At 53.7% G+C, this 24,541-nt stretch overlaps 3 protein-coding genes across 6 annotated transcripts in view; 2 read left to right on the top strand and 1 right to left on the bottom strand.

Moving 5' to 3' along the window:
- NDST1 (N-deacetylase and N-sulfotransferase 1) overlaps window positions 1-24,541 on the top strand; it is a 157,978-nt gene that overhangs the window by 97,850 nt on the left and 35,587 nt on the right. The window lies entirely within an intron of this gene.
- Window positions 115-21,374, top strand: TCOF1 (treacle ribosome biogenesis factor 1). Of its 3 annotated transcripts, XM_074551969.1 has the most exons (18): window positions 115-274; window positions 806-861; window positions 3,451-3,593; window positions 4,316-4,422; window positions 4,691-5,039; window positions 5,865-5,950; window positions 6,409-6,627; window positions 7,284-7,541; window positions 11,333-11,507; window positions 11,699-11,841; window positions 13,645-13,818; window positions 14,226-14,448; window positions 14,674-14,765; window positions 15,445-15,673; window positions 16,624-17,220; window positions 18,274-18,371; window positions 18,866-18,902; window positions 19,355-21,374. In XM_074551969.1, exons 1-17 carry the CDS (start codon window positions 164-166, stop codon window positions 18,896-18,898), a joined length of 3,093 nt encoding a protein of 1,030 aa, XP_074408070.1. In that variant the 5' UTR covers window positions 115-163; the 3' UTR covers window positions 18,899-18,902; window positions 19,355-21,374. The 3 variants fall into 3 exon arrangements, with proteins under 3 accessions (XP_074408070.1, XP_074408071.1, XP_074408069.1); XM_074551970.1 differs by having other exon boundaries at window positions 14,677-14,765; window positions 18,866-21,374; XM_074551968.1 differs by having other exon boundaries at window positions 18,866-21,374.
- CD74 (CD74 molecule) lies at window positions 20,163-24,085 on the bottom strand. Of its 2 annotated transcripts, XM_005483664.4 has the most exons (9): window positions 23,932-24,085; window positions 22,652-22,827; window positions 22,447-22,538; window positions 22,305-22,358; window positions 22,047-22,142; window positions 21,725-21,815; window positions 21,225-21,413; window positions 20,823-20,915; window positions 20,163-20,721 (listed from the first exon to the last, which is right to left on the bottom strand). In XM_005483664.4, the coding sequence occupies exons 1-9, from the start codon at window positions 24,000-24,002 to the stop codon at window positions 20,714-20,716; spliced, it is 870 nt and encodes a 289-aa protein (XP_005483721.1). In that variant the 5' UTR covers window positions 24,003-24,085; the 3' UTR covers window positions 20,163-20,713. The 2 variants fall into 2 exon arrangements, with proteins under 2 accessions (XP_005483721.1, XP_005483723.1); XM_005483666.4 differs by lacking the exon at window positions 21,225-21,413.

The raw sequence follows: 24,541 nt of genomic DNA, 5'->3' as shown, positions 1-24,541 counted from the left end.
CTCCCCCTTTCCCCCGCGGGCCGACCCCCGTGAGGTGCCAGACCACTCCCCGCTGGGTCCCCCCACATGGCGCCCCCCGGGCACTCCCGGCACTACGTTTCCCGTGGGGCCGCGCGGCGGAAGCGGAAGTGGCGTCTCTCCGGCGCGGCACGCGGGCCGCGCCATGGCCGCCGACGGCGGCGGCGGGCGGGAGCTGCTCGCCCTCATCTACCAGCACTTGCTCCGCAGGGGCTACACGCGGGCCGCCCGGGAGCTGCAGGCGCAGAGCGAGCAGGTAACGGGAGCCCGGGCCGCGGGGGAGGCAGCGGGGGCGCGGTCCCGGAGCGCGGGCCTCGGCGGGGCCGCACGGCCCGGTCCTGGTTCGCGCCCTCACCGACCACCGGCAGCGCCACGTGGGTGCCGGGCGCTCCGCCGACCCGCGGCCCCACAGCGGCCCGCAGGTCCGTGCTGGACCCACGTGGTGTCCCGGCACCCAGCGGGCGCTCCCGGTGCCCGCGGGCCGGTCCGGCCCCTAGCCGGCCGGGGAGAACGCTGGCAGCCCGCCCGGTAGAGGCTCCGGTAGAGGGGGGCTGCTGCTCCCCGAACACGTGCGGCTCCGGGAGAGCTCTCCGGGGAAACACGCGGCCCTGGGTGCCGCGGGGCGGGCAGTGGGAGGGGTTCACCGGGAGGTGTGTACCGGGAGCGCGGTCCCGTTTTCCGGGCAGGTTTGGATGGGCCCCGCGGTCGCTGCTCTGTCCGGTGGGCACATCCCGAAACTGGGTCACATTTGGGCCGTGCTTGACTGGTGTTTGCTCTGCTTTCACAGAAATTGCTCCCTTCCTTCTCCACCTCTCTCGAGGACATCTTTACCCACTGGGAAAAGTAAGTCACAGGAGGGAATGAGTATCAAATGGATTGCCGACTGTGCTGACGTCTAGGCTGCATGGCATGTGTGATTTCTATTTGTTGGAATTCTCTGTTGTCAGAGGATTTCTGGTGATAACTGTGCTCAGTAGAATTTCCTCCTAACCTCTGATTTCACAGCAATTCATTTCAGATGTTTAGGATTATGCTGGTTTGAAATCTTCTGAGCTTGGAGATAAGTTGTTACTTTAGTTTTGAGCAGCTGATGCTGTTTGTGCTGGTTGATGCTGGAGTGTTGTGGAGCTCAGAGTCATGCTTTACTGTAAGAAATCTGTTCCAGTTCTGTTTCACTTTCTTTTTAAAGCCACGTGCTTTGCAGGATTATTGACCCGAGAACAGAGGAGTTGAGCAGGTGCTGAAATGCCAGAGCTCTTGCACGGCCTTAAACCTTGGCTTAGATCACAGATGATGTGACTCAGAGGAAATCTTGGTTTCAGCCTGTCCTTTCCAATCCTTACATGTTCCAAACACCCCTTTGAAGGTCTGCAGGAGAGAGTCTTCCCATCTGTGGTGTTTGCACCCACCCTGTGCCTTGGTTGGATGTTGAGTGCTGCTGTGGCAGCCTCAGTGCTGGGTTGTCTGGGAATCTGTGGAGTTGGGAGCTCTGGAGTGAGGATCTCCTTAGCATGGCCATGTCAGCAGCCTTGGGAAGTGTTTCTTCAAAGGTGTTTTCTGCTCAGTGCTTCGTGCCTTGCTCTGGTCCTCCATACCTGAGCTGGAGAAAGGCTGGTTCTACATGAGAATGTGGCAGCATAGAAATGGGTTTGCAGTTCCTCCCTCTCCCAGTTTGTTGCTCTCCTGGGTGCTGATGGTGACCTTCCCACGTGCTGCTCATCCTGCCTGCTGCAGCAAACCCTCCCAGACACTGTTGCCTTTAAACCTGGGGGGCAACAGGGCATTTGCATCAGGTTTGATTCCTCTTTCTTCAGCATCACCCTTCTGTCCTGATCCTGCCCTGCAAAGACATCTGTTATTTCTGGTCTGCCTGGTTGGGAGTCACAATGAGGGGTGTGTTGGCCACTGTCTTTATCCTGGAGTGCTCCTGTGAGTGAGCTGTCTTTATCACATCCTGTTGCTCCTCAGCTTTTAGCCCAAAAATGTCCTTCCTTAATCTACCCTGTGGCTCTTGCCCTTCTCACCAGGGCCACCCCTGGTGCTGTTCTTCAGAAACTCTTCCAGACTGAGCCTAAAGCTGAGATTTGCAGTTCCACAGTTCCCTCCAGAGCTGCATTTACACTTGGAGGAGAGAGAGGGGGTGGAAGGGTGCCTGGGAGCTGGGGAAAGCTGGTCCAGCACAGCCCTAGGAGCAGCCTGAGCCCTGCAGGCCTCAGATGATCCAGAATGCCACAGGGGCAGTGCTGGCAGTCACCATTTCTTCCCCTCACAGGGTGTCCCTGAGCTCCTGGTCACTCACAGCAAATTCTCACATCACTCTGTGCTGTGCTGTCAGCTGCCACTGGATCAGGATGGTGTTGCAGGATCAGAGCTGCCTGTGTGGGCTGCCCTGTTGCTTTATTAAAAGATTATTGGAGTAGTTACAGGACTTTCCAAGAGCAAACGTGCCTTTGGTTTAGCCTGCTTGCACAAAAGCTGCTGTTACAGCTGTGCTGCCACAACGCTCTGACACCAAGCACAGCCTTTACTCATCAAATTGTTAAACTAATCTTGTTTTTAAAACAGATGAACAAATAAAATGGGCTAAACTGGCCCAGAAGTGAGGATATTTGCTTCTGATAACTGTGTGTCCCAGGGCTGAGGAGCATTGCATGTGTGAGTCACACCAGCTTGTTCCCAGTGTTACCCTTGTAATAAAGCAAATGTGTTGTCTTTAATTCTCAAATGAAAACATGGGTAACTTGAGCCACATCATCTCTTCTGGTACAGGTGGGATTTAGAGCCTGGAAGTATCTTTCTCCAACTTCATGTTTTAACTCAATTGAGCAGTTTAAGTGTTTAATACTTATGTGTTCTTTTTCTCCTCTTTCTCTAACACATGTTCTGTAGCTCCAGCCACTTCCTTTCTTAAACCTCTCTGCATCCTGGCTTTCCTTTTGACTTGGGCGCCCAAGTTCAAATGGCTTTTGTACCTTTTAGATTGGCTTCTCCTGACCCTCTGGAATACCAGAACCTGGTATTTTGGGTTATATATATCTGCCCTACCCTGAGGCTGCACTTACTCTGAGGTTGTGGCTGTAGCCCCTGGAGAAGGAATTTGTTCTGTAGGATGCCTTCTATCCAGCACCAACCTGACTGTGTTTTTATTACTCTGCTAAAGTAAGAGGGAGTCTGCCTAGGGCACAGAAAAATCATCTAGGTTCAGTATTTACCTGAATGTTGCAGGAATCTGTTGCTCTGGAACTTTACTGAGTACTGGAGATGTCCCTTGGAGGTTAGAGAAGTATTTCCCACCCCCTTAGGAATTCCTCTGTAGAGAGATTACACTGCCTATTCTTAGGCTGGAGCCTGATCTGAGAGTAAATGAATAATTGTATTCTAATTTTTTCAAGATATTTTTTCCCCATTTTGACACCTATTGTCTTCCCTCAGAACTCCACCAAATTCCAAGAGAAGAAATGTGAGTGATGAGGAGGCAGCGATCCCAGAAAAGATCAGAGTTCCTGATCCCGTGAGCAGCTCTGAGAGCTCAGAGAAAGAAGAGGATGAGAAAGAGAAGACAAAAGCTGCAAATGGTAGGAGCCTTTCATCTCCCTGGGGCTGACAGAGTAGGACTGGAGACTTGTGTAGGAGCAGCCCAGCTTGCTTGGCTGGAGAAAATGCTTGTTAAGTGATGGCTATTTGTTTGTGCTCACAGAAAAATAGGACAACTAATTTAGCACCCCCTTCTCATGTGGAGTTTCTGAGGAGCACAGATGTCTGCTGAAGCTAGAAAAAACCTGTTATGATTCACTGGGGAGGGATGGGTGTTGTGCTGGGTGATGAAGCTTTGGGAACCTCTTTCTGCCCACTGTGGAGCACCTTCTAGTTGGTGCCAGGTGTGTGCTGGGCCAGCAAAGGCAGGCCTGTTCATGGGTCAGGGAAGGTCTTGCTAGTTGGCCTGGCAGGCCAATGCCCTCTGTCTGAGGTGGGGATACATCCTGGGTGCAGCTGATGTGGGAGGTGTTGGCTTGCAGAGTCTAACAAAAACTTGTCTGATACATTTTCACAGATCAGTCTGGTCTGCTGTAGATCAGCATTTAGAAAAGTGCAAATCTTGACAGATTCCCTGTCTTGGTGGCTGGGAGAGGGGTGGGGTGGAGGAGCAAAGTCCTTGCCTGTCTTGGGGACAGCAGTGGTGATGGTGTGGGGTCAGGTGTGGGACCCTGCCCTGCTGCTGGGGCCCTCCTGAGACCAGAGACCGTGTTGGTGTGAGACACACACTGACACAGCTGCCCTGTGGCTCTCTCCTGTGCAGCTGCCAGCCTTCCTCTGGCCACAAACTCGGTAGTGAATATAGAAAGCAGTGAGGAAGATGAGTCCTCGTCGGAAGAAGAGGATCTGGCTGGGAAAGGTGCAGTGACGGTAAGGCAACGCTCCTGGCTGTGAAGGCTGGTGGTACTCTGAGGCCAGGACTGTCCCAGACTCCTCAGCATGTGTAGAATTGTGTCCTGGGGTGGAAATCCTGTTTAAATGACCCTCCTATGCTGCCATAAGCCTTTTCTTAGATATCTGCCCCCCAAACATTGCCCTGAAGAGCTCTATGGCTTACCTTGCTGCCACATTGCTGTTACAGGTAATCATTTAGCTCCTCATCTGTGTATAGCCTTCTAAGTGCCTTTATTTCCCATAGGTGACAGCAGCTGTGGTGGGTGGCAAAGCTGCCAACTCCCTGCATTCCCCTGCCAAGGCTGCTGCCCCAGCAGGCAGAGCAGAGGGGCTCTCTGCTGCTGACAGAACTGTGCTCTCCAACAAGCAGCAGCCCAACACTCCAGCTGCAGCTCCATCCCCAGCCAAGGCCCAGAAACTGCCTGCTCCTGGCAAGCCTGGACATGCCCCAGCAGCTGTGGCCAAAGTAGGACAAAGCAAAGCACCAGTACCAACCAAAGCACCAGAAAGTTCCAGCAGCAGCAGCAGCTCCTCATCCGAGAGCGAGGAGGAAGAGGAGACGCCGACTGCGAAGGCCCCATCCCCCAAGGCGGGTAAGGAGCCTGCAGGGTGGTGTAGATGTGTGTGAGCTCCAGCTCTGCTGCAGATTGGATCAGAGACGTGCCTTCAGCTTGTTCCTTTCAGCTGCCTTGCTGGAAAGCTCAGAGTGATGCTTGTTCCTTGGAGAGGCTGCTAGAACATTGCAGAGCAGCCAGCTCTGGAGCTCCGTGGGATGGATGCTGCGTGCCTGCTCCCATTTCAAGCAGCAGATCCTGTGCTAAGATGTCTGGCAGCACCCAGCATGTACCCAGGGGTGAGGGCTAACAGTGTAGCATGTCCAGAGGAGGTGCAGTACTAATGCTGCTGATACTTTCAGCTTTATGGAAAGGCCCTTCAGTGTTTTCTCTTTATTCCCAATTGCAAAGTGATTCGTTTTGGGGTTTGAAGTCTTCAGGGAAATCTTTAAATGCTTTGAAGTGTGTCTGTGTGTGTTGGTGGAGGAGGGTGAGAAATAGATCATTGAAGTTCTGGAAATGATCCTCCTCTTGGCTCTTATCCAGAGGAGGCCCAGCCAGGCTGGGTGCCTGTGCAGGGAGCTGTGTGTGGCTGGGCAGCACCCCATAGGGTCAGAGGGGAGCCAGGAAGCATTTCCCATCTCTGCCTGCACTCAAGGAGAGCTGTTTGTGGGCCAGCATTTGTCTGGAGAAGCTGTTCCCAGCAAGCTATTGATGTTTTCAGCAAGGCTAGGTCCCCTTCCCTGCAAATCCCCTTAGCCCTCTCTGTGGCTTGTTTTGCTTCCCTGACTTCAAAAGCCACATTAGCATCACACTCTGGGGGCCCAGAGCAGGCAGCAGCTGTGACATCTCGTTGTGTTTCAGAGCCGGCAGCTGGGGCTGAGAGCAGCAGTGAGGAATCAAGCAAGGACACATCCTCTGAGGAGGAGCTGGTCATTCCAGCCATCCAGGTAACCTCTCCAGCATGGATTCTTTGTCCCTAGGAAATCACTTCCCTGTTTTTGAAAAAGAGAGGAAATGCTGCAGTGCTGTATTCTGACAGCATCCCTTACCTTGGGTGTTTGAGATCCCCAAGACCAGAGCACATGGTGTGTGGCTGAGAGCCCCACTAAACCCTGCCGACATCAACCATTCTGTTCCAGTTTTTTGTAGTGCCTGAGGCTGAGGGAGATCCTTGGATCTGTAGGAGGTGATTAGTATGCAATTTGATGGCTGTAGTCAGGCAGTCCATGGAGAAAGTGACTTGCTTCAGATAAGCCACGGCTCATGGGTCTGAAAAAGCCTGTCCTGGTCAAAATTAGCAAGGTAGCTGGCTTTAAAACAGATTCCATGCAGTTAGAGCTTTCAACTATTTTCTTCCAAGGTGTTACCTGTTTCTCCTGTTCCCTTTTGTTCCCCCTGTTCCCAGGCCAAGCCGGCTGTGAAAACAGTGCGGTCTAATGCAGCACCTGTGAAAAGTGCACCTGCTGCTACTTCAGTGTCCCTGAAGAAGAATGCAGTGAAGCCAACAGCCCTGGCAGCAAGCCATGCCAAACCAGCATCAACAGCAGCTCCCAGGGCTGCACAGCCCAGTGACACAACAGAGAGCAGCAGTTCCTCAGACAGTGAAGATGAAAAACGTCCATTGGTAACCCAAGTGCCTTCTCTGAGATCCTCCCTCTCCTTGCGTGCCTCTCAGGGCTAGGAACTGCAGTGAAAAAGAAAATTTTGTAAATGCATGTAGTGTGTAGCAAAGTCATGTTGGGGGTGGGAGGAAGGAGGCGTGAGGTGTTAAAAGGCACCTCCGTGTCTTTGCTCTGAGCTTTAATCAACCCATTGTGCCTTTCTTAGAAAAATCCATCAGTACTTTTAAAAGAAAAAAAAAAAAAAACCCAGTGATTCTTTTCCCACCTGAAGGGGCAAATTAGCATGGTGGAATTTGCTTCTCAGGTATAAATTGCAATAAATAGTGTCTAATTTGTCAAACTGTAGTGCAGCTCAGCTTCCCTACTGTGGAGAGTGCAAAGTGCTGCCTTGTACCTCACTGGGGGGACTGGTAGTAGCAGCAGACTGATGAAGAAAGCCAGATGAAAGAATTCCTTGTGTCCTGCCAGTCACTAATCTTCCTTCAGGGTTTGCCTTTCTTGGGGGGGCTCTGAAATTTCTTCCCTTGATTGTAGTCTGAGCAAATGAACTATGCTGCTGTGGGATTTGCCTTATTTCACTCTGTTCATGTCTTGTCCAGACAAAGCCACCTCCAAAATCCTCCCATGCCTTATTTCACTCTGTTCATGTCTTGTCCAGACAAAGCCACCTCCAAAATCCTCCCATGCCGTCCTATCCCCAGTGAAACCTACACCAGCTGTCAAAGCAGCTCCAGCAAAAACACTTCCAGTGTCCCCAGGGAAGGCAGCATCAAAACCAACAGTGCCCAAGCAGGTTAAAGCCTCACCGGGAAAGACTGCTGCTCCCACAAAGCCTGCTGAAAGTATAAAGCCAGTGGAGAGCTCTGCCTCGTCATCCAGTGAAGAGGAGGATCCCCCTGTGCCCATGAGCCAGAAGGTAGGTGCTGCATTCAGCCCAGTGCCAAGGCATGGAGTGTGCAAGACAAGGATTTATCCCTTAAATGCTGCCACTGATCTTGTGTACCTTGTTTCTGCAAGGACAGCCTCACTCTTCTCACACAGTTGTACCAGAGGCAAATGGTTTGATACCAGCTATTCACTCCTGCCCCTCTGGAGTGGCCTTGTGTGCAGGGTCACAGGTATCTTGGTCTTGTCTCTCCTGTGGGATTTGATCAGAGTTCTCAAACCAAAGGAGAAGGACTGGGAGCTCACAATGGACTCAGGTGACTAAACTCAAAGGAGTGCAAATCTTCCTGAGAGTACAGGAGTACAATGCTTCCTGAGAGCATCCCTAGGCATGTTGTACTGAGACCTTCTGCCTCAAGTCTGAGCTGCAGGGGCCTTCAGAAAGTGCCCTGAAAGCAGTCTTGTGGAGATGCAGCCTTGCTGTCTGCAAGGGAAGCTGGGGGTAGAGCCTCACGTGTCCTTGCAGGGAGGCTCTTTGTTAACACATCCTTTGACTATTGACAGGCAGGAGCCAGCAAGGCTCTGCATTTTTGTCTAAATAGCCTTGGTCTGCTAAGGTGGGTGGAGGGGGATGTTTCTCTCACAGTTGGCTCTGTGCTGCTCTCTTCCTGCATGATTGATTTTATGTGAAGATTCAGCTCTAGGTGACAGGAGTAGCTATTTGATAGCTGTGCCATGAAGTCCCTCTGTAAAACCATCGAGATTTGTCCATTTTAGCAGGGTTTATGTGCTGGGGTAGGTTTGTGTCCTCTGGTGTTGATTCTGTGAAGCTTTCAACAGCAAGTTTTACCTGCTGATTTAACCACTTCAGCATCTTCCCTCTTGCAAACTGACATGCACCCCTCCACAGCCAGAGTCAGCAAGGAAGAGCTTGTCATCAAGGGAGCTCTATTTTTGCTATGCAGGCTGTTCCTTCCCTTGTTGGAAGCCTACAGGCAGGGACCACGAGTGAAGCCTGAAGATAAAGCATTGGGCTTAGCTGTGTCCACAGTCCTGTCCTCCCAGTCAAACTCTTCTTAGCTCATTCCTCACCATCTGCTACTTGGGCATATGCTAACCACTGACTTACTGTATCCTGCAACTTCCTCTGGCTTCTGTGCAAGATCCAAACAGATACAGAGCGTTGGAAGCTGCTTCATCTTTCCCTGTGGGGGTGGATTAGCACAATTAAAATGAACATCATGCCTAAATTGAACTGCTTAATTGGTATGTTTACCCCTGAAGACTCAGGAATATTTAGTGAAAGAAGTTGACAAGGTGTTTGCATATTTTGGGGGGACAGGATAGTGATGGGGGACAGTCTGATCTTAAAGATGCTGTGAGCTGCTTTTCTTTTGGAACTGCTAATTTTGCTCTGCTGCTTCTTTCCTGAGTGTTTTGAGCCAAAGGTGGCACTTGAGCCCTCTATAGACAGGCTTTGGCTTGTGTTTACAAGGAGTGGGTGTGAGGTACACGTGCATCCATGTGTTGGGAACCCGTGTCTTCCTTGAGCATCCCAGGAAAACCCGCGTGGGTTGTGCTGACAGAAGTTGTGCCAGCAACTTTTAATCTTGGACTGCAGGCTGCGTGGGGAGAGGCCAGATCTCCCAAGAGACAGAGGGTCTCTTTTCCTCCTTGAACACTGTTCCCCCTCCTGTGCAGGTGGCAGTTGCCCCTGGGCTGGGCTGTGGCACAGCTGAGGTGCTGGTCCCAGTGCTGGTACAGGCAGTGCTGGAGTGTGATTTTACAACGTGCTGGGCACACGTGGCTCAGTGTTGTTCCTCCTCTTGTCATGCAGCGCTGCAGGATGCAAATGGACCCAGCGAGTGGCAGATGGGTTGTGAGGGAGCTGAGTCATCACACTCACTGAGCCACAGGCAGCTCCTGCTTTGGGGGCTGGAGAGGGAGCAGGAAAAATGATTTCCTCTTGAGTTATTTTCCTCCTCTCTGAGTAACTTCAGTACCTGTGACTCTCAAGCTGTTAGGAGCTCTCTGCCTGGTTTACCTGCTCCCTGGATGTAACTTGGCTGTGCTGTTGGCCAGATCCCACCTGAGACTGTCGTGCATCTGATGTGGATGGATGGACCTTGGCTGCCTCCCAGGAAGTTCTGAGGCTGTGTAAACCTTATGGTGGTTTTTGTTGTGTTCTTTCTGTGTGTTATGATGCCCCTGCGTGGCAGCTCTTTCCCACTCCATTGCTAAGTTAGGAAATGGAGCAGCCCTGTGCTGTGCATCCACATAGAGGGAGAAGCCAGACCATTGCTATGAAGCATTTAAAACTCAGTGGGCTCTAATCTTGGGAAGCTCTTCCCTTGCACAGCAGTGTTCAGAACAGCAGAGAGGAGTTAGCACGTTCAGAGCAGTGTGTGTGAATTCTTCTGACTGCTTCAAGTACTTGTGTCTCTTCAGCAATGCAAAGCTGGCCTCTCTCCTGGAGATTGTGACTCACTGGTATCAAAACAAAACAGAGAAGTGAGGTTTGTGGTCCCCCCTTCCCCAAGCACTTGTGGAGGTTTCTGTTTCTCTAAGCAGTCAAAATGTGCTTGGCTCGTTCAGAGAGCTGTTCTGTAATGGGATAAACATGCAGATGCTGTTGTCTGTTTCGTGTTTGGCTTGGAGATGATAAACAGTGCCCCAATGGCAGCCCATGGCAGGGCTGTGCCAGGAAGCTCAGTAGGATTGATCTTCCCAAAGGGCTGGTGCTCTCCGCTGTGGGCTGTGGGGGTATCACTGCATTAGCAGCATAGCAGGGATGGTGCAGCTGGGCAGGAATCTCTCATGGGGCACCAAAGCAGGCTGGCAGCACATGCAGGGTACACAGGGCCTCCCTGCCCTGGCAAGCACGATGTTCTCCTTGGCAGAGCAGCCCAGAGATGAGCCGTGAGTGGAGTGAATGAGTGGCTGCGGAGCAGTGCCAGCCTGGGGAGTATCTGCAGGGGAGGAAATTCCCACATCATTGCACAAGCACTTCCTCTCCTCTGCCACCACTGACCTTCAGTGTGCACGAGGGGGATCTGCAGCCCTTGGACGGGAGCCAGGAAGAGAGGGAGTCTCACCTGGCAGTTGTGTATGTGGGGCACAGGTGACTGTGGCTTCCTGGTGCTGACACAACAGGAAAAGTGGCTTGTGGTCTGTCCTAGAACATCTGAGTGTTGACAGGTGCTGCACAAAGACACAGCCCAAGTGAGTGTCAGAGGTGTTTTGTTGTCTGGAGATTTCTAAATTCTTAGACCTGTTGACAAATCAGCTTCCAAATTGAGTCACAGTCTGTCTCTGCCTAACCCTTGTCTCAGCCCTGTGTCTCTCCAGCAGCTCTGGGCTGCAGCTGCTCCAGTGCTGTCTCTGAATCTTGCAAGTGTGATGGCCCAAGGCTTCCCAGCTCCTACTGATTCCCTGAACTGTGACTAGGTTGTGCTGAAATGGCTTCCTTGGAGTGGGAGTCTTGGGGCTGCGGTGCTTCTGTCCTCAGCCAGTGTCTCTGTCTCAAGAAAGAACTGCTTTTAGAAGCTTACAAGCACTATTAGCCTGTGTGCTCATGTAAAATGTGCTTGGGCTTTCTGTCAGAAGGAAATTGCTAAATTCAGAGGGATCTATCTACAGCAGCTCAGCCCAGGCAGTGGCTGAAGCCCCTTCCACTCATAACACAGTAAGCATGGTGAGAATGTTAGTAACAGCTCTGTTAGGGTAAAACAAAACCCAACCTGAGCTGAAACTGCACTTAAACTCCTAAACAACACCTGTACTAATACTGCATTTCTGGGCCTGTGTTTCTTTTTTCTTAAGAGGTTATCAGACCAGCCCAAGCCTATTCCCAACCTGAGCCAGGCTGCTAAAGCTGGGCAGCCTGAAAATGCAGTGGTGAGCACCTTGAAAAGCCAGGTTTCAGAAAGTGGGAGCAGTGACTCATCTGACAGTGAAGAGGAGCCTCCAGCAGCACAGGGACAGCCTCCAGCAGCTGGTAAGTTGTCTGGTGGTAGCCAGGATCCCTTACCTGCATCCTTATGGGTTTCTTACTCTCCCCTGCATGTGGAGCTGCTCCTGCTGTGGACAGCCCCAGAGAGCAGGGGCAATCCTTTCTCACAGTGCAATCTCTTACACTCTTCCTGCAATCCTTTCTCACAGTGACAATCTCTTACATTTTTCCTGCAGTGAAAACCAATTCTGTGCCCCAACCAACCAACGTGAAAAAGGCACCAAGTTCAGCACCAGCCACAGCCCCACCAGCTGTGGACAGCAGTGAGGATTCCAGTGAGGAGTCAGATTCAGAGAATGAAATAGTCCCTCCTTCCCAGGTGAGGAGCTGCTGACCCCCTGGCTGTGTGGGCTGTAGTGCTGCCCTCTCAGGGGTTGGGAGGTGGTGGTTGTGCACGTGGTGAGCAGTGCAGAGCAGCCTCCCCTTGGCTGGATTGGGTTTCCTTGGCTGTGTCCATGGGTCTGGCTGACCCCAGCTCTGAGTGCACATCTCAGCCACAGCAATCCTGCAGTGTGTGAGAGCAGTGGAGAGTGTGAGTGCTCTGACAGGAGCGTGAGCAGACACACAAGCCCAGACCTTCCCTGGGACTCTGTCCCCTCTGCTCTGCTCCAGGAATTTAGGCTGGAAATGCAGCCAAATCCCTACAGGAGGAGTTTTTCCATGACCTGTGTAGCTCCAAGGCAACCCATTGCCTGGTTCCTCACAGACCTCTGAAGATTTTGGGAGCCTTGGGAGGATGGCAGGATCTGCCCTGAGGGTAGCACTTTCAGCCGGAAAGAAGGGAAGGGGACCCCATGTCTGTGCTGAGAGCACCCCTGAGTGTCATGGAGCTGATCCCAGCTGTCCCACTGGATTCTCTTTGTGTCCCCATGCCAGTCCTGCAGAGCTGTGGCTGAGCTCCTTGGGGCCAGAGCTGCCTTGGTGTGAAGCTGTCCTGGGGGCGTCTGCACTTGTGCTGCAATTTGAGCCCAAGAAACCACATTAAAAACCCACTGACTGAGGAACATGGCTGCTGTTCCACATGGGGGTGGCCTGGCTGGTGTTCTGAGCCCAGGCCTTGGTGGCCAAGCACACCTCATACCCCACACATGCCTTTGCTGGGAGGGGACATTATGAGCACTCAGGAAACCCTTCCCCATGTTGGCCTGAGGCTGTGGCCAGTGCAAAGGCTGTCTCCCTCCAGCTGATGGGCAGGCAGCCATCCTGAGCAGTCCCTGAGTACAGCATGTTTATATTACTGGGGTTTTATACAATCCTGCAGTTGCTGTAACTTGAGCTCTGTGTGAGAGGGCTGAGAGCTGGCATTGGGCTGCACGGTAAGCAGGGCCTGCTCCTTCCCAGGGCAGATGCTGTGTGGGGGAAATGTCAGCCCACAAAGGCCCAGCTTGTCACAGACCTGCAGGGGGAGAGCTGCTCACACAGCCTCGTCAGTAACACAAACCAGCAGGCTGAGTGCTCCCCCGTGGCTCCTTCTCCCTCTTCTGCTGCCATTTGTGTCATGGCCCTGTCCTCAGTGCCTGTTTCCATGCCCCTGGCCTTTCTATTTTTAACCCCTCTTATGGTAAGTTTGATGGGAGGTTTTAAATGTGAGGCAACAAAATTGTTCTTGTTAATGTGACCCCTAATCTGTCTTTTGGCTTGTGGACCTGGAGGCAGATTTTTCCTTGTGGTTGGTGTCTTTGTTTATCTCTGTTGCCAATTAACTCTTGCTGTGTGATTTTTAGAGTGTAAAAGACATCAGGGAGTCCAGATGCCCCCTCTGCAAAGGTTTACAGCTGCAGACTTGCTGGTGCTGCAGTGGGTAGGGATTCACAGCCTGCAAGCACAGCACATTGCCCCTGCCTGCCCTCAGGGTAGGTGCCTTTGGGGCGCTGAGCTAATGCTTTTTGGCACTTTTGGTGTGCTGGCCCTCATTTCTGCTCCTGGCTGTGCCAGAGGTCTTGCTCAGAGGCTTATGGGAGGCAGAACTGATTTATAAAGGAGAGAATTAAAAAACAAAAGGTCTTGGTGCTGTGCTGAAAATGATGGAAAGGCTTTGGTCTTAGTGCTGGGTTAGTGTAAGCCTCTGTATCATTTCCCTCCAAGTTTGCTCTGTCCTGATTTTCTTTCTCATCTCTTTCAGAGTCTGTCCCAGCAGAATGTCAAAGTAACTGCAGTTTCAAGCATGGTGGCTGCAAAGGCAAATGCCAGCCTGCCCTCAGGGAAGAGAACAAAAACCCCTGCTGTCCCTGCAGTGAGCAGAGTGTCTGAGAGCTCAAACACTGATGCCTCAGAGCACAGCGTGCTGGCAGGAAAGGTAATGATGGAGACCAAGGTGGGGAGTTGCCTGCGGAGAGGGAGAAGATGGGTCTGCCTGGGGCTGGTGCCATGTCCCCAGCTGAGGGAAGTGTTCATGGAGCCAGGAGAGAGGGGAGCTGCCCTGTCCTGACCACAGTGATCCTGCTGTGAGATGAGGCAGAGGAGCAGAGGGCAGCCCTGGTACCTTTGCTGTTCCTGGCTTCCAGCTGGCTCTGGCTGCTTCTTTCCTTTTGTGATAGCAGTTGTCTGCTTGGCTTGGGCTGACTGTGACACAAACTGCAGCAGTACAGCTGAGGAAGGGCCAAGGTGCTCCAAACCCATCTACTCTGGGCTGCTGCTTGTAGTTCATGGATGTGAGCAGTTAGTTATTCCTCCTTCAGATCTATTTCATCTCCCTCTCCACAGGTCCCTGCTGCTTCCAGCCAAAAGCAAACGGTTCCAGTGGGCAAAGCTGCTCCTGCCAGCACTGCCATCCCAGGAAGTTCCACTGCCAAGGCCAGGCAGCCAGGACAGGACACCCACCCAAGCCAGGCTATGCCACCCACTCATGCAGGGCACACCTCAGACAGCAGCATTTCCTCCGACAGCGAGGAGGAGGAGGAGGCACCCAAGGAGCCTTCCAAACCTGGTCAGTTCTCTTCAGGAGATGCTCTTGATGCTGCTGGGATGGGGACAGCCTTTTGTTACCCCGTGGCAGGTTGGCAGTGCTTGGAGAGGCATTCCTCCTCTCCAGCCTGGCAGAGCACTGCCCTGTTTTTGGAGGCAGACGGGCTTTTGGTGGCAGTGCCTGTGCTGGGAAGGTGAGCTCAGCCCAGACAGCAGTGGTTTAACAGGAGGAACTCTGCTCTTCCAGCAGGCTCCCTGCAGAAACCAGGAGAGACCCAGCCAGCCCACAACTCCTCCTCAGAGTCCAGTGAGGAGGAGGAGGAGGATGCAGCATCACAGGTATGGTACTGAGCAGGCTGGATCCTCTGGGGTCTTGCAGCTGGCTCCCAAATAGGACTGAGAGACTGAATTCCCAGCCATAGCAGATGGGGTGCTGGGTGGGTTTGCCAGCAAAGAAGTGGGGGTTCCCCAGTGCAGTGGTGTGAGCAAGATCTTTAGACAGAGAGAGAGAGAAGCTTTTTAACCTGGAATGCTTCCCCAGGCAGCCAGGCCTTGGGTCCAGGGTTCATGGTGCCTTCCCTGGGAGAAGAGACAGCAGGATATGGTGCCTGGCAAGGGTTAAACCAGAACTGCTGCACAGTGCCAACAGCAGCAGGGATTTTTTCCCCCACTTTAGTTTGTAACTTAAGCCATGTCCATGAAATTGCCTTTGTCAGTAACGTGCAGGGCGTGCAGCACATCTGCAGAGCATTAAGTGTGCGTGGGTGATGGCCAGGAGCCTCCCCCAGCCTGCCTGCCTTGTTGGGCGAGAACAAAGGAGAACCTCTGCCTCAGCTGGTGTCTGTCACTGCTGGCCCCTCTCCTGCTAGCCCTGGGCTCTCAGGGCTGCCTCCACACGTGGCCAAAGGTGGGCCCTTCACTTGAAGTATGGGGATCATAGCAGCAGAGACAGAGCTGCATGTCTGGTGTGTGGGAGGCTGCCCTGCTGTGACTCCTCAGTGTGTCTGTGCTGTTCCAGTCCCTCCTCACAGGCTACCCAGTGCTCTCCAAGAGCCCAGTAACACCCCATGCACCAAAGACGGTTCTCCCCCAGCCTGGGGGTGAGGTGGGGCCAGGGAAGGCAGCTGTGAGTGCTGCAAACTCCCTCACCAAGGGCTCCCTGAAGGCAGCCATGGCCGACAGCTCAAGCAGTGACAGCAGTGACTCTGACACAGATGACAACCAGGTGGCTGCAAACCACAAAGCAGGTGGGTCTCCTTTGGCAAGGTTGGGAATTTGCTTGGCCCTGGAGCAAAGCCGTGCTGGTACAGGGGGGTGGCACTGGGAGGGTGGGCCCTGTTCCCAGTGTGTCTCTGCCATGGAACCCCAGCATGGAGCTCTGCTGCCGTCTGCTGGCTTCCCTGGCCACAGCACAGCCCTGCTTGTGCTGGCTGCCTGCAAGGCTCAGTGCCTTTGCCTCCTCCAGCTTTAACCACAGTAATGAACAGGAGCAGGTAGGGCTCTCCCTGGAGCCAGTGCACACTGCATTGCTGGCTTCTGTGGAGGGCTCAAACACTGCCTCAAAAACATCTGCTGGTATTCAAACCTCCCCTTGGGCTGTGTGGGCTCCTCTGCATGTCTGGAGAGCAGAGGAGGGGATGCAAGTGAGAAAACCTGTGGAGAAACAGAATGTCCCACCCTTTCCCTGGTTTGTTGGCAAATTGTAAAACTTGGAGCTGAAAGCTGCTTCTGCTCTGGTGTGACCCTGGCACCTTCAGATGAACTCTGGCCGGCTCTAGAAGTTCAGAAGGGTCCCTTGGGCACATCATGAAATTGTGCAAAGGGCTGTTGAGGAAGGCAGAGCTATCTATATCGGGGCTCAGGAGGGCCCAGGGGCTCTGGGCTTGGCCACTGGTGGTGATTGCAGGAGGCAGTGTGCAGACCCCACCACCTTGGGAAGTCCCCAGCTCACTGGGGATGGTGTCCTGGGGCAGGACTGCTCCATCTCTGCTCAACCATCTTGTGAAACAGCCAGAGCTGTTGTGCCTGTTGTCACCCACTTCAGACTGAGGCCTCTTTCTCTGACTCTGCTACAGATGCCAACAAGTTTAGCTGTTTTGGGGGAGAAGAACTGGATGCTCCTCTTCAAATGCATATTTCCATCCTCCTGTGACTAGTCTGTGTAATGAATGCTTCCTGAATTTCTCTGTTTCTGCAGAAAACAACCCCTCTTCAGGGCAGGAAGCTACAGAAGCCTCCAACAAAGAGAAGGTGGCAGGAAAAACAGAGCCAGGTCGTGCCAGCCTCAAAGCTTCCTCACTGAAGAAAACCCTGGCCATGAAAGAGAACAATGTTGGGGCAACAGGGGTGCAAGTGACCCCAGCATCATCACATGCCCTGCCCTCCATCCCACAGCCACAGCAGCCAAGCTCAGGGAGTGAAACTGAGGTCACCACTGCTGCTCAAATCCCTGCAGTGCACACAGCTGAGGGCTTGGAAGTGAAGAAGAAGAAGAAAAAGGAGAAAAAGGAGAAAAAAGAAAAGGAGAAAAAGGAGAAAAAAGAAAAGGAGAAAAAGAAACCATCCTCCACAGCAGACAAGGCTGTGAAAACTTCCAAGAGCAAAGACAAAGAGAACAAGAAGCAGAAAACGTCTCAGAAGCGGAAGCTGATGGGACAGGATGGGGCTGTGGGGCAGCCCAAGGAGAAGAAACGGAAAGGGCAGGCTGATGAAGAAGCACCCAAAAAGAAAAAGAAGAAAGCAGATGGTGACCTGGAGAAGGCAGGCAGCAAGGAAAAGAAAAAATCAGCTAAAAGTAAGCATCTACACTTGGGGCCTAGTTTGCAATGGGTTCTTGCAGCTGATGCACTTCCAGCCTCTGGTGCAGGGCCTTGCAGATAGCACCCACTGTCCCATTGGCTTCCTGCTTGGCTGCTTCCCTCGTGGAATCAGTCATGTGGCTTGAAAAAGGTCTCTTAAGATCATCAAGTCCAACCATTAACCCAGGCCCACCCCCAGACCATGTCCCCACATACCATATCTACACATCTTTTAAATGCCTCCAAGGTTAGTGACCACACTGCTGCCCTGGACAGCCTGTTCCAGTGTTCTAACAACCCTTTTAGTGAAGAATTTTTTCCTAATATTCAACTTAAACTTGCCCTGGCTCAACTTGAGGCTATTTCCTCTTATCCTGTCACTTCTGACCCTTCTGCAGCTTGTTCTGTAGTGGCCTGCTCTCTGCCCTAATCCAAAGGCCTTTTTTTCTTTACAGTGCAGCCTCTATTTGCAATTCAGAGCTGGTTTTGTGCTGGATCTGGTAGAAAGAAAAGCAAAAGAGAAATAGGGAGAGGGGATGTGAATTGGCTGGGCCAGGTCTGATGGTGTTTCTGTTCTGCTGAGACACAGCCCTTATTTTTGGAGGAGACAGACTTGTCTATTGGCCCTTATGTGAGCTGTTTAACAGGGATGAGTGGAGCCTCTTGTGCTGAGCTGAACCTCATGTCCACCCTGTGTCAGCAGCTCCCCTGGCTCTCATTTCTGCCATGTGCCCATCTACACCAGCTCTGAAGCAATTCCTTGGAGCAGGTGGGCAGCAGGAGGTGGAAAGAAGGGAATTCTGTGTAACTCCACCCATGTGTGTGCACAGATGGTGAGATCAAGCTGCTCTGGCTCAGGGGTATTGGGGAAACATCCCTGGGTGCAGCTGCCTGTGGGTAGAGCTTTGCCTTCACCCAATTCCTGCTCTGGAACTCTTGCTCAGGTCTGGATGTGATGGAAATCTTACTGGAGATGCTCCTACCAGTCTCTGCTCCCTCTAACAATACCAGAGTCCCTCTCTTAGTTGGCTTTTATTTCCCACTCCTAGAAAAGAAGACTGGAAAAGAAAAGAAGAGCAAAAAAGCATCTTTGGAAGGGGAGCCTACAGCAGATGTCTCTGCTGAGGTTCACAAGAAGAAGAAGAAGGTATGTGTCACACCCTGGGCTGTGGTGCTCACCCCAGCAGAAGTGAGCAGAGCCATGTCCTGGCCTTGCTGGCAGTGCAGGGAAGCCCACAGTTCACTGGGGCCAGTCTGGAGACACCCTGACCTTTGGCTGGGGTTAGAGTGGCTCAAGGGCCTTGTCCCTGTATAGCTGCCCTAGGAGATTCCTCTCCCTGGAATGCTCAAACCCAGGGACCCTTTGGTGGCAAAGGACTGAGTCCTGTCTAAGGAGCAAGTGCTGCTCTCCAGCTGCCTGCTCATCTCATTCTCAGCAGAAGCTGGAGTTCCTGAGGCCTTGGTAGACTTCTGCATCCCATCCCAAGGGCTTGAAGGGTGACAGAGGGAGACTACAAGATGTTCCTTGTGGTGGCTGCCACCTCTGCAGGGACATGTCCATGAAACCTCTCTGGCTTTGCTGGGTCCTTGATGTCTGTGGTTCAAATGGTGCTGATGTATTTTCTCCCCTTTCCATTTTAGAAGAAGAAAGGAGCTGATCCTGAAGGATTGTGAGAAGGTACATGGCCTGTGGGGACGGGCCATTGGCACCCTGAGCGGCGTCACCCTGGCCACATTCAGAACTCCTGGGCCAGATTTGGGAAGACAAAAAAAGCCCTCTGAGAGCTCCCTGAGCCAGCCTGGCCTTGGATCAGAGGGCCAGGGAGTGGAGCAGTGTGAGGAAGGTCGTGCAGCCCGTGTGCTGGCTTCTCTGGATGTGTGTGACCTCAACTCTTTAGCTGCTGAGATGTCCAGCCTGGGTGTTGCTGACCTCTGTCACAGCAGAGATGAGTGGCCTCTGGCAGTGTCTGTCTGTCCCTGCTGACCCCAGGGAGCTTGGAAAAGTGATGGGATTGGATGGTGATGTTGTAGCCACCTGCAAGTGGACCAGCTGCCTTTGCCCACACTCTGCTCAGCTGTAAGGCTGCTCTCCTCCTCCCCATCCCTAACTTCTAACTCCTCTCCCCAAAGGTACCGCATTCCTGTGATTAAAGATTTATGGGTGAAGATCAAACAGAAGAGAGGAAAAGGAAGCTCACCTGGAGAATTCCAACTTTTTTTTAAAATAGTAATTTATAATTTCTTTTAACTGTGACTTTTAGAACAGTTGTGTAACTTTCTGCCTCCTCCTGCCCTGCTGAAGCTCAGAGATGTGTTTATAGTCCCTCCGAATGGAATGGAAGTGGAGGAGGCAGTTTGACCAGAGCAGAGCATAAACTGCTTTTTCCCTTGTTGACACCCAGCCATCCCTTCTCTTACCACAGAGCTATATTTTTGAGAAAAACTTTTACCTTTTTTCCCCTCCTCCTGTGACTTGTGGTGTCAGTCCTTTTGCTACTACAAAGAAAGCTCTTGGGTTTCCTTTTTACTCTAACACTGACAGCAGTGATTATCATGTCCCTGGAGTTGCACTGAACAGTTGTGTCCAGCAGCTGTTCTCAGCCAAGGCAGAGTCGGTTTTTGTGTTGTTTTTTTTTTTTTTTTATGAAATACAAAATAAAAAAAAACAACAGACAGATTTTTCTTCAGCTGGTTTCAGGGGAGGCCAAGGCTCTGGAGGATGTTATGGGTGGGAGAGCAGAGCCCAGGGTCTGCCTGTCTGGGCCAGGGGAACCCCAGGGCCCCAATGACACCAAACAAGGGATGGGACAAGGGACACAGCCAGTCCTGGGTGGAGATACAGCTGTCCAAATGCCCAGAGATTTTTGTTTATCTCTTTTTTGTTAAGTTTCATTTCTTTATAACCTCAGACAGCTGCAAACAGCACACGAAGCCCTGCTGGAGTTGCTTACAAGGCTTTGTTATTCAAAAGTTTATTTGAGATTATTAGCTTGTGAGATCATTTGTAAAGGAACAATCAGATATAGTCAGGAAAATCAGCCCCTCTCCCTATGGTTACCCACTGCTGAGGCTGTAGGCGAATCTATGTACAAACCTGAGCACTCCACAATAAAAACCCATTTACTCCAGGAATCTAACAGGGCTCCAGCCTACAGCAATCAGTTAAGAAGCTGGTGGGGGTTATTTGGCTGCTTTTAATATTTGTTCAGTCTAAGGAAGCTTAAGTTCTTCAGCAGGGGTGAGCTGCACTGCTGCCTGGGTGTTCTCGGAGGTCGAGTCAAAGAGAACAGGATTTATGGATCTGAGATGGTTGAAATAATTTTCCAGCCTGCTCTAACCACCTTCTGAGGGGACTCTGATGGTGGTGGCAGCTGTGCAGCCATGCCCACTGTTAACTGCCTTGGAAAAGCAATGTAAGAGCAGAAAAAGAAAAAATTAATCAGGAGCTGAAGGAGCAGGGATGCTGAAGGCAACTGCTGGCATCTTCTTCTACCCTTCTGTGGGGGAACAAGAGGAGGTACTCAGTAAAACAGCTCGAGGGCTTCCCAAAACCCCTCTGCAGCAGTCCCCAGGACTCTGGGGGCTCTAGGACACTCACCTTTGCTTGGGGCCAGCTTAAGCATGTCGACCCCAGAGAAGATCATCTCCTCTGGGTCTGGGGTGCCAGCAGGAGCACTGGGAGCAGCAGTGCCTGCAAAGGGAGGGCAGGATGTGGGTGCTGGACCCTGGGGCTGCCCCATCACCCACCCCCATCCCTCTGAGGGCAGCAGGGCACCCAGTGCTGCGTGGGGGGCAAGGGGGGCTCATGGAAAGCCCTGACTGCACACCTCAGCTCCAGCTACCCACGGGGGGCTGTGGGTTTTGGGGTCCCTTAATGCCTCAACATACTGGCACTGGATGGGTGAGGGGTGCTCCCTGAAGCCTGGATGCCCACCTCTCCTAGCTCTCTCCCCAAGATGCCCACCTCTCCTTCCTCTGCATCCCCTCCCTGGCCACCTACCAGGGCAGTCCAGCTTTCCCCGAGTGGCAGTGCCCTCAATCTCGGTGCCATTTTTGTAGCAGCACCAGCAGTAGCCAGCGGAGGGCAGGCACTGCTTGGGCAGGTAGTCGCCGTTCTCATCGCACTGGGGGCGGAAGTGGCCCAGCAGATCGCTCCCAAAAGCTGCCTCTGCTTGGCACTTAGTTAGCACTAGGGCAACAGAAACACAGGGGACACTCCATCAGCCCCCAGGGCCTTTTTCTCAGCAGGAGATTCTGTCCACACACAGTTAAAGGTGAACAAGCCCTGCTCAGGGACCTTTCTGAGGCTCTCGGTCTGACCGGGGATGGAGGATTTGGGGTGGGGCTCCAGCCTTTTGTTCACCCTACAGGCAGAGATGTTCTGTGATGTCCCAACAGCCACAAAACAGGGGTTCCCCACAGAACAAATAGGTCCATGAGAGATATCCCATGCCAGCATCTCCCTGCCTGTGCCCAGCTCTGCAGCCCCATCCCCAGTACCTTTCTCTGCTGGGATTGTCTTGCGGCCCTCAGCCTGGGGGTTGTTGGCCATCAGGAACAGCAGCCACTTGTGCATCCAGGACTCGAAGGACTGCAATGAGAGGGTCCAGCACATTAATGGGCATGGAGGAGTTCACCCCAGGGGAGCCATGTCCTGAGCTCTGGCTTGGACAGGGAAGGTGGTGAACACCATCCCCTCCTCTGGGTGGGAGCAGCCCAAGCCTGGCTAAAGCCAAACTTTGTTTATCCTGATAAATGTCCCTTCCCAAAGCACTCCTGGACAGGAGGCAGGTGGGACAGGATGACAGTGACAAGCACTGACCTTCCAGTCCATATGATTCATGGTGCTTCTCAGGTGCTTCAAATTGTCCATCAGGTTGTCCTTCAGCTCCGGGAACTTCCTGCTGGGGTCTCCTTGCTGTAGAGCAACCACCACAGTGAGGGCAAAGAAAAATGAGGTGGGAGGGTGGGGGTTGGAGTTATGCTGATATATCAGCCAGACAGATGCTGCAGGAGATCAGAGCTCCCACCAGCTCTGAGCACCCCCAGAAACCCCAGGGCAGAGAGCAGGGGACCTTACCAGCAGCAGGTGCTTCACGATGTCCTCAGTTTTGTTGCTAGCAGGGGCCTTGAACTTAAGAGAAAAGGCAAAAGGGCAGTGTAAGCACGGCAGCAAGGCCTGAGGGCAGCAGGAGTGCCAAGCAGTGGTGGACTTCTCTTACCGAAAGGTCTTCAAAGGATGCGGGGTGCAGGACATTCATCACCAGAGGTGTGTTTGCCTTGGCCATCTTCATCTTATTCACTGGCATGGCATCTGCCAAGGAAGGAGAACTGTGAGGGGACCCAACTGGGCTGGGTGGTCCAGGAGGGTCCCGGAGGGATTCATCCCTTCTCCCCCTCCACCTCCCTGCCCATGGGGCTACTGACTGCCAGGCAGCTTCCTCTGCAGAGCCTCCAGCTGCAGGTTCTGGGAGGTCTTGGTCAGCTTGCTGATCTGCCCGCTCTGCTGGTACACGTAGTAGACGGTGACAGCCTGGCCGGCGATGAGCAGCGCCACCAAGATGGAGAGCGTGGAGAAGGCGGCTTTGCGCCCCAGAGCAGCCCTGCGGGACACGCACAGGGAGCTCAGCCGCCCAGCGGCAGCGGCAGGTGACATCCTGCTGTCCCCCCCTCCCGGCCCCAGACACTCCCGTCCCGGGGGCTTGCAGCCAGACAAATGCAAATTCCCCCATCGCAGAGAGCAGAAGTGAAACCTCAGCACCCCTCACAGCGGGAAGCGAAACCCACAGTGGGGGCGGGGGAAGGGGAGACACGGGAGGGGGACCGAAGGGCGCTGCCAGGGGATTTTGGGGAACAGCATCACTCTGGGCATCGCCTCTGGGAGATGATGAAGCCCCTTGAAATCTCGCTGGTCCATGGGGCAGGGGACACGATTCATGGATGTTGTTTAAAATGTTGTGCCCGATCCTGCCCCGCTGGCTGAATGTGGCGCTGTCGAGGCGCAGCGGTGCCCCGAGGTCCCCCCCTGTCCCCGCGGCCCGGGGCGGAGCGGACCCTGCCCGGCCCGGGGACAAGTCCCGAGCGGGACGCGCTGCGCGGGCGTCTGCCTAGTGACTGGTGACGTCACAAATCCAGGGCTTCTGATTGGCCGCAAGTTTAGGGTGGGGCGTCCCCCCCCGGGGGGGTTGGGACATGGGGAAGAGTGGGGGGGGGACAGGTCCATAAAGCCATTCGGGTCCAGGGTCCGCTCCTGTCCCATGGCCACGCCTTCATCCTGCCCGTCCCACAGCCTCTTCCCACAGAGCTGCTTCCCCCAGAGCTTCAGGCCATGGCTCTACGCCCCACCCTGTGAGCCTGATCCCCTCACCGCCACGCCCTGTCCCCCTGGCCCAGCGGTGCAGTGACCCCTTTCATCCCGCTGCCACTCCGTGCCCTCCCAATCCCACAGCCACCCAATTCCCCCCATCCCACAGCCCCCCCGTGCCCCTGCCTTGCCTCACAGACCCTCCCACGGCCCTCTTAGCTCCACAGTGCCCCATTCCCACAGCCTGCGCCCCATCTCCTGCCCCACAGTCACTCTGTGCCCCCCTGACCCGACTGTATCCCCTTCCATCCCACAACCACGAAATACCCCCCTGTTCCACGTCCCCACTGTGCCCTCTTTGCCCTCCCCGTGTGCCCCATTCCCGTGTCCCCAGCAGTGGCACCTCTGGGTGTCCCCAACGCTGAGCACACCGCTGGCGCGGTCAGAGATGAGGTCCCTCTGCTCCTCAGCCATGGCTCCGTTGGGGTCCCCGAAGAGAATGAGCACCCCGAGAGAGGCTTCTGGAAATACCCTCGGGTCCCCACCCCGCCCTGACACCCGGGGGGGGAAGCCAGAAAAAATGTCCTATTGGCTGCTGGCACTTGCATCACTCGTTGTCAGGCAGAGCTCTGCTGCAGAGGTCTCCAGTTCAGAGATTATGCTGGACACAGCCCTGAGCTCCACGGCCGTTCTGTGGGGCTTCACTGCCCACCCCACGGCACCAGCAGGTCACCGTGCCCCACTGGTGACACCGGTGCCAGGGGCCCAGAGGCTATGGTACCCCCAGGGGGGCAGGAGGTGAGAAAAGGGGGGTGGCAGTGGGGAGGGTGAGATGAAAGGTGTGAGGAAGGAAGTGGGGTGCAGAGCTGGGACAGGGGGGTGGGACACCATGGGGAGGAGCCCCCACACCAAAAGCTGAGCAGGACCCTCCGTGGGGGCACAGTGCCAGGGTGCACCCCTCCTCCCTGGTCTCCTCCCCTGCTGCTGGGGAAAAGCTGCACTGGGGCTCAGCC

The sequence above is a fragment of the Zonotrichia albicollis genome, chromosome 15, assembly GCF_047830755.1.
Source record: "Zonotrichia albicollis isolate bZonAlb1 chromosome 15, bZonAlb1.hap1, whole genome shotgun sequence".
NCBI classification, from domain to species: domain Eukaryota; kingdom Metazoa; phylum Chordata; class Aves; order Passeriformes; family Passerellidae; genus Zonotrichia; species Zonotrichia albicollis.
Note: the sequence above shows the minus strand (reverse complement) of the source record. Positions and strands in the feature narration are given on the sequence as shown.

What these genes read in the sequence shown, in the direction of transcription:
- CD74 (XM_005483664.4), bottom strand. Translation starts at nt 24,002, where the DNA reads ATGGCTGAGGAGCAGAGGGACCTCATCTCTGACCGCGCCAGCGGTGTG. An exon ending in GCAGAGGAAGCTGCCTGGCA is followed by an intron (nt 22,539 to 22,651) that starts GTCAGTAGCCCC and finishes CTTCCTTGGCAG; the next exon opens with ATGCCATGCCAGTGAATAAG. An exon ending in GGGAAAGCTGGACTGCCCTG is followed by an intron (nt 20,916 to 21,224) that starts GTAGGTGGCCAG and finishes CTCCCTTTGCAG; the next exon opens with GCACTGCTGCTCCCAGTGCT.
- TCOF1 (XM_074551969.1), top strand. Translation starts at nt 164, where the DNA reads ATGGCCGCCGACGGCGGCGGCGGGCGGGAGCTGCTCGCCCTCATCTAC. An exon ending in AAATAGTCCCTCCTTCCCAG is followed by an intron (nt 11,842 to 13,644) that starts GTGAGGAGCTGC and finishes CATCTCTTTCAG; the next exon opens with AGTCTGTCCCAGCAGAATGT. An exon ending in AGGAGGATGCAGCATCACAG is followed by an intron (nt 14,766 to 15,444) that starts GTATGGTACTGA and finishes GTGCTGTTCCAG; the next exon opens with TCCCTCCTCACAGGCTACCC.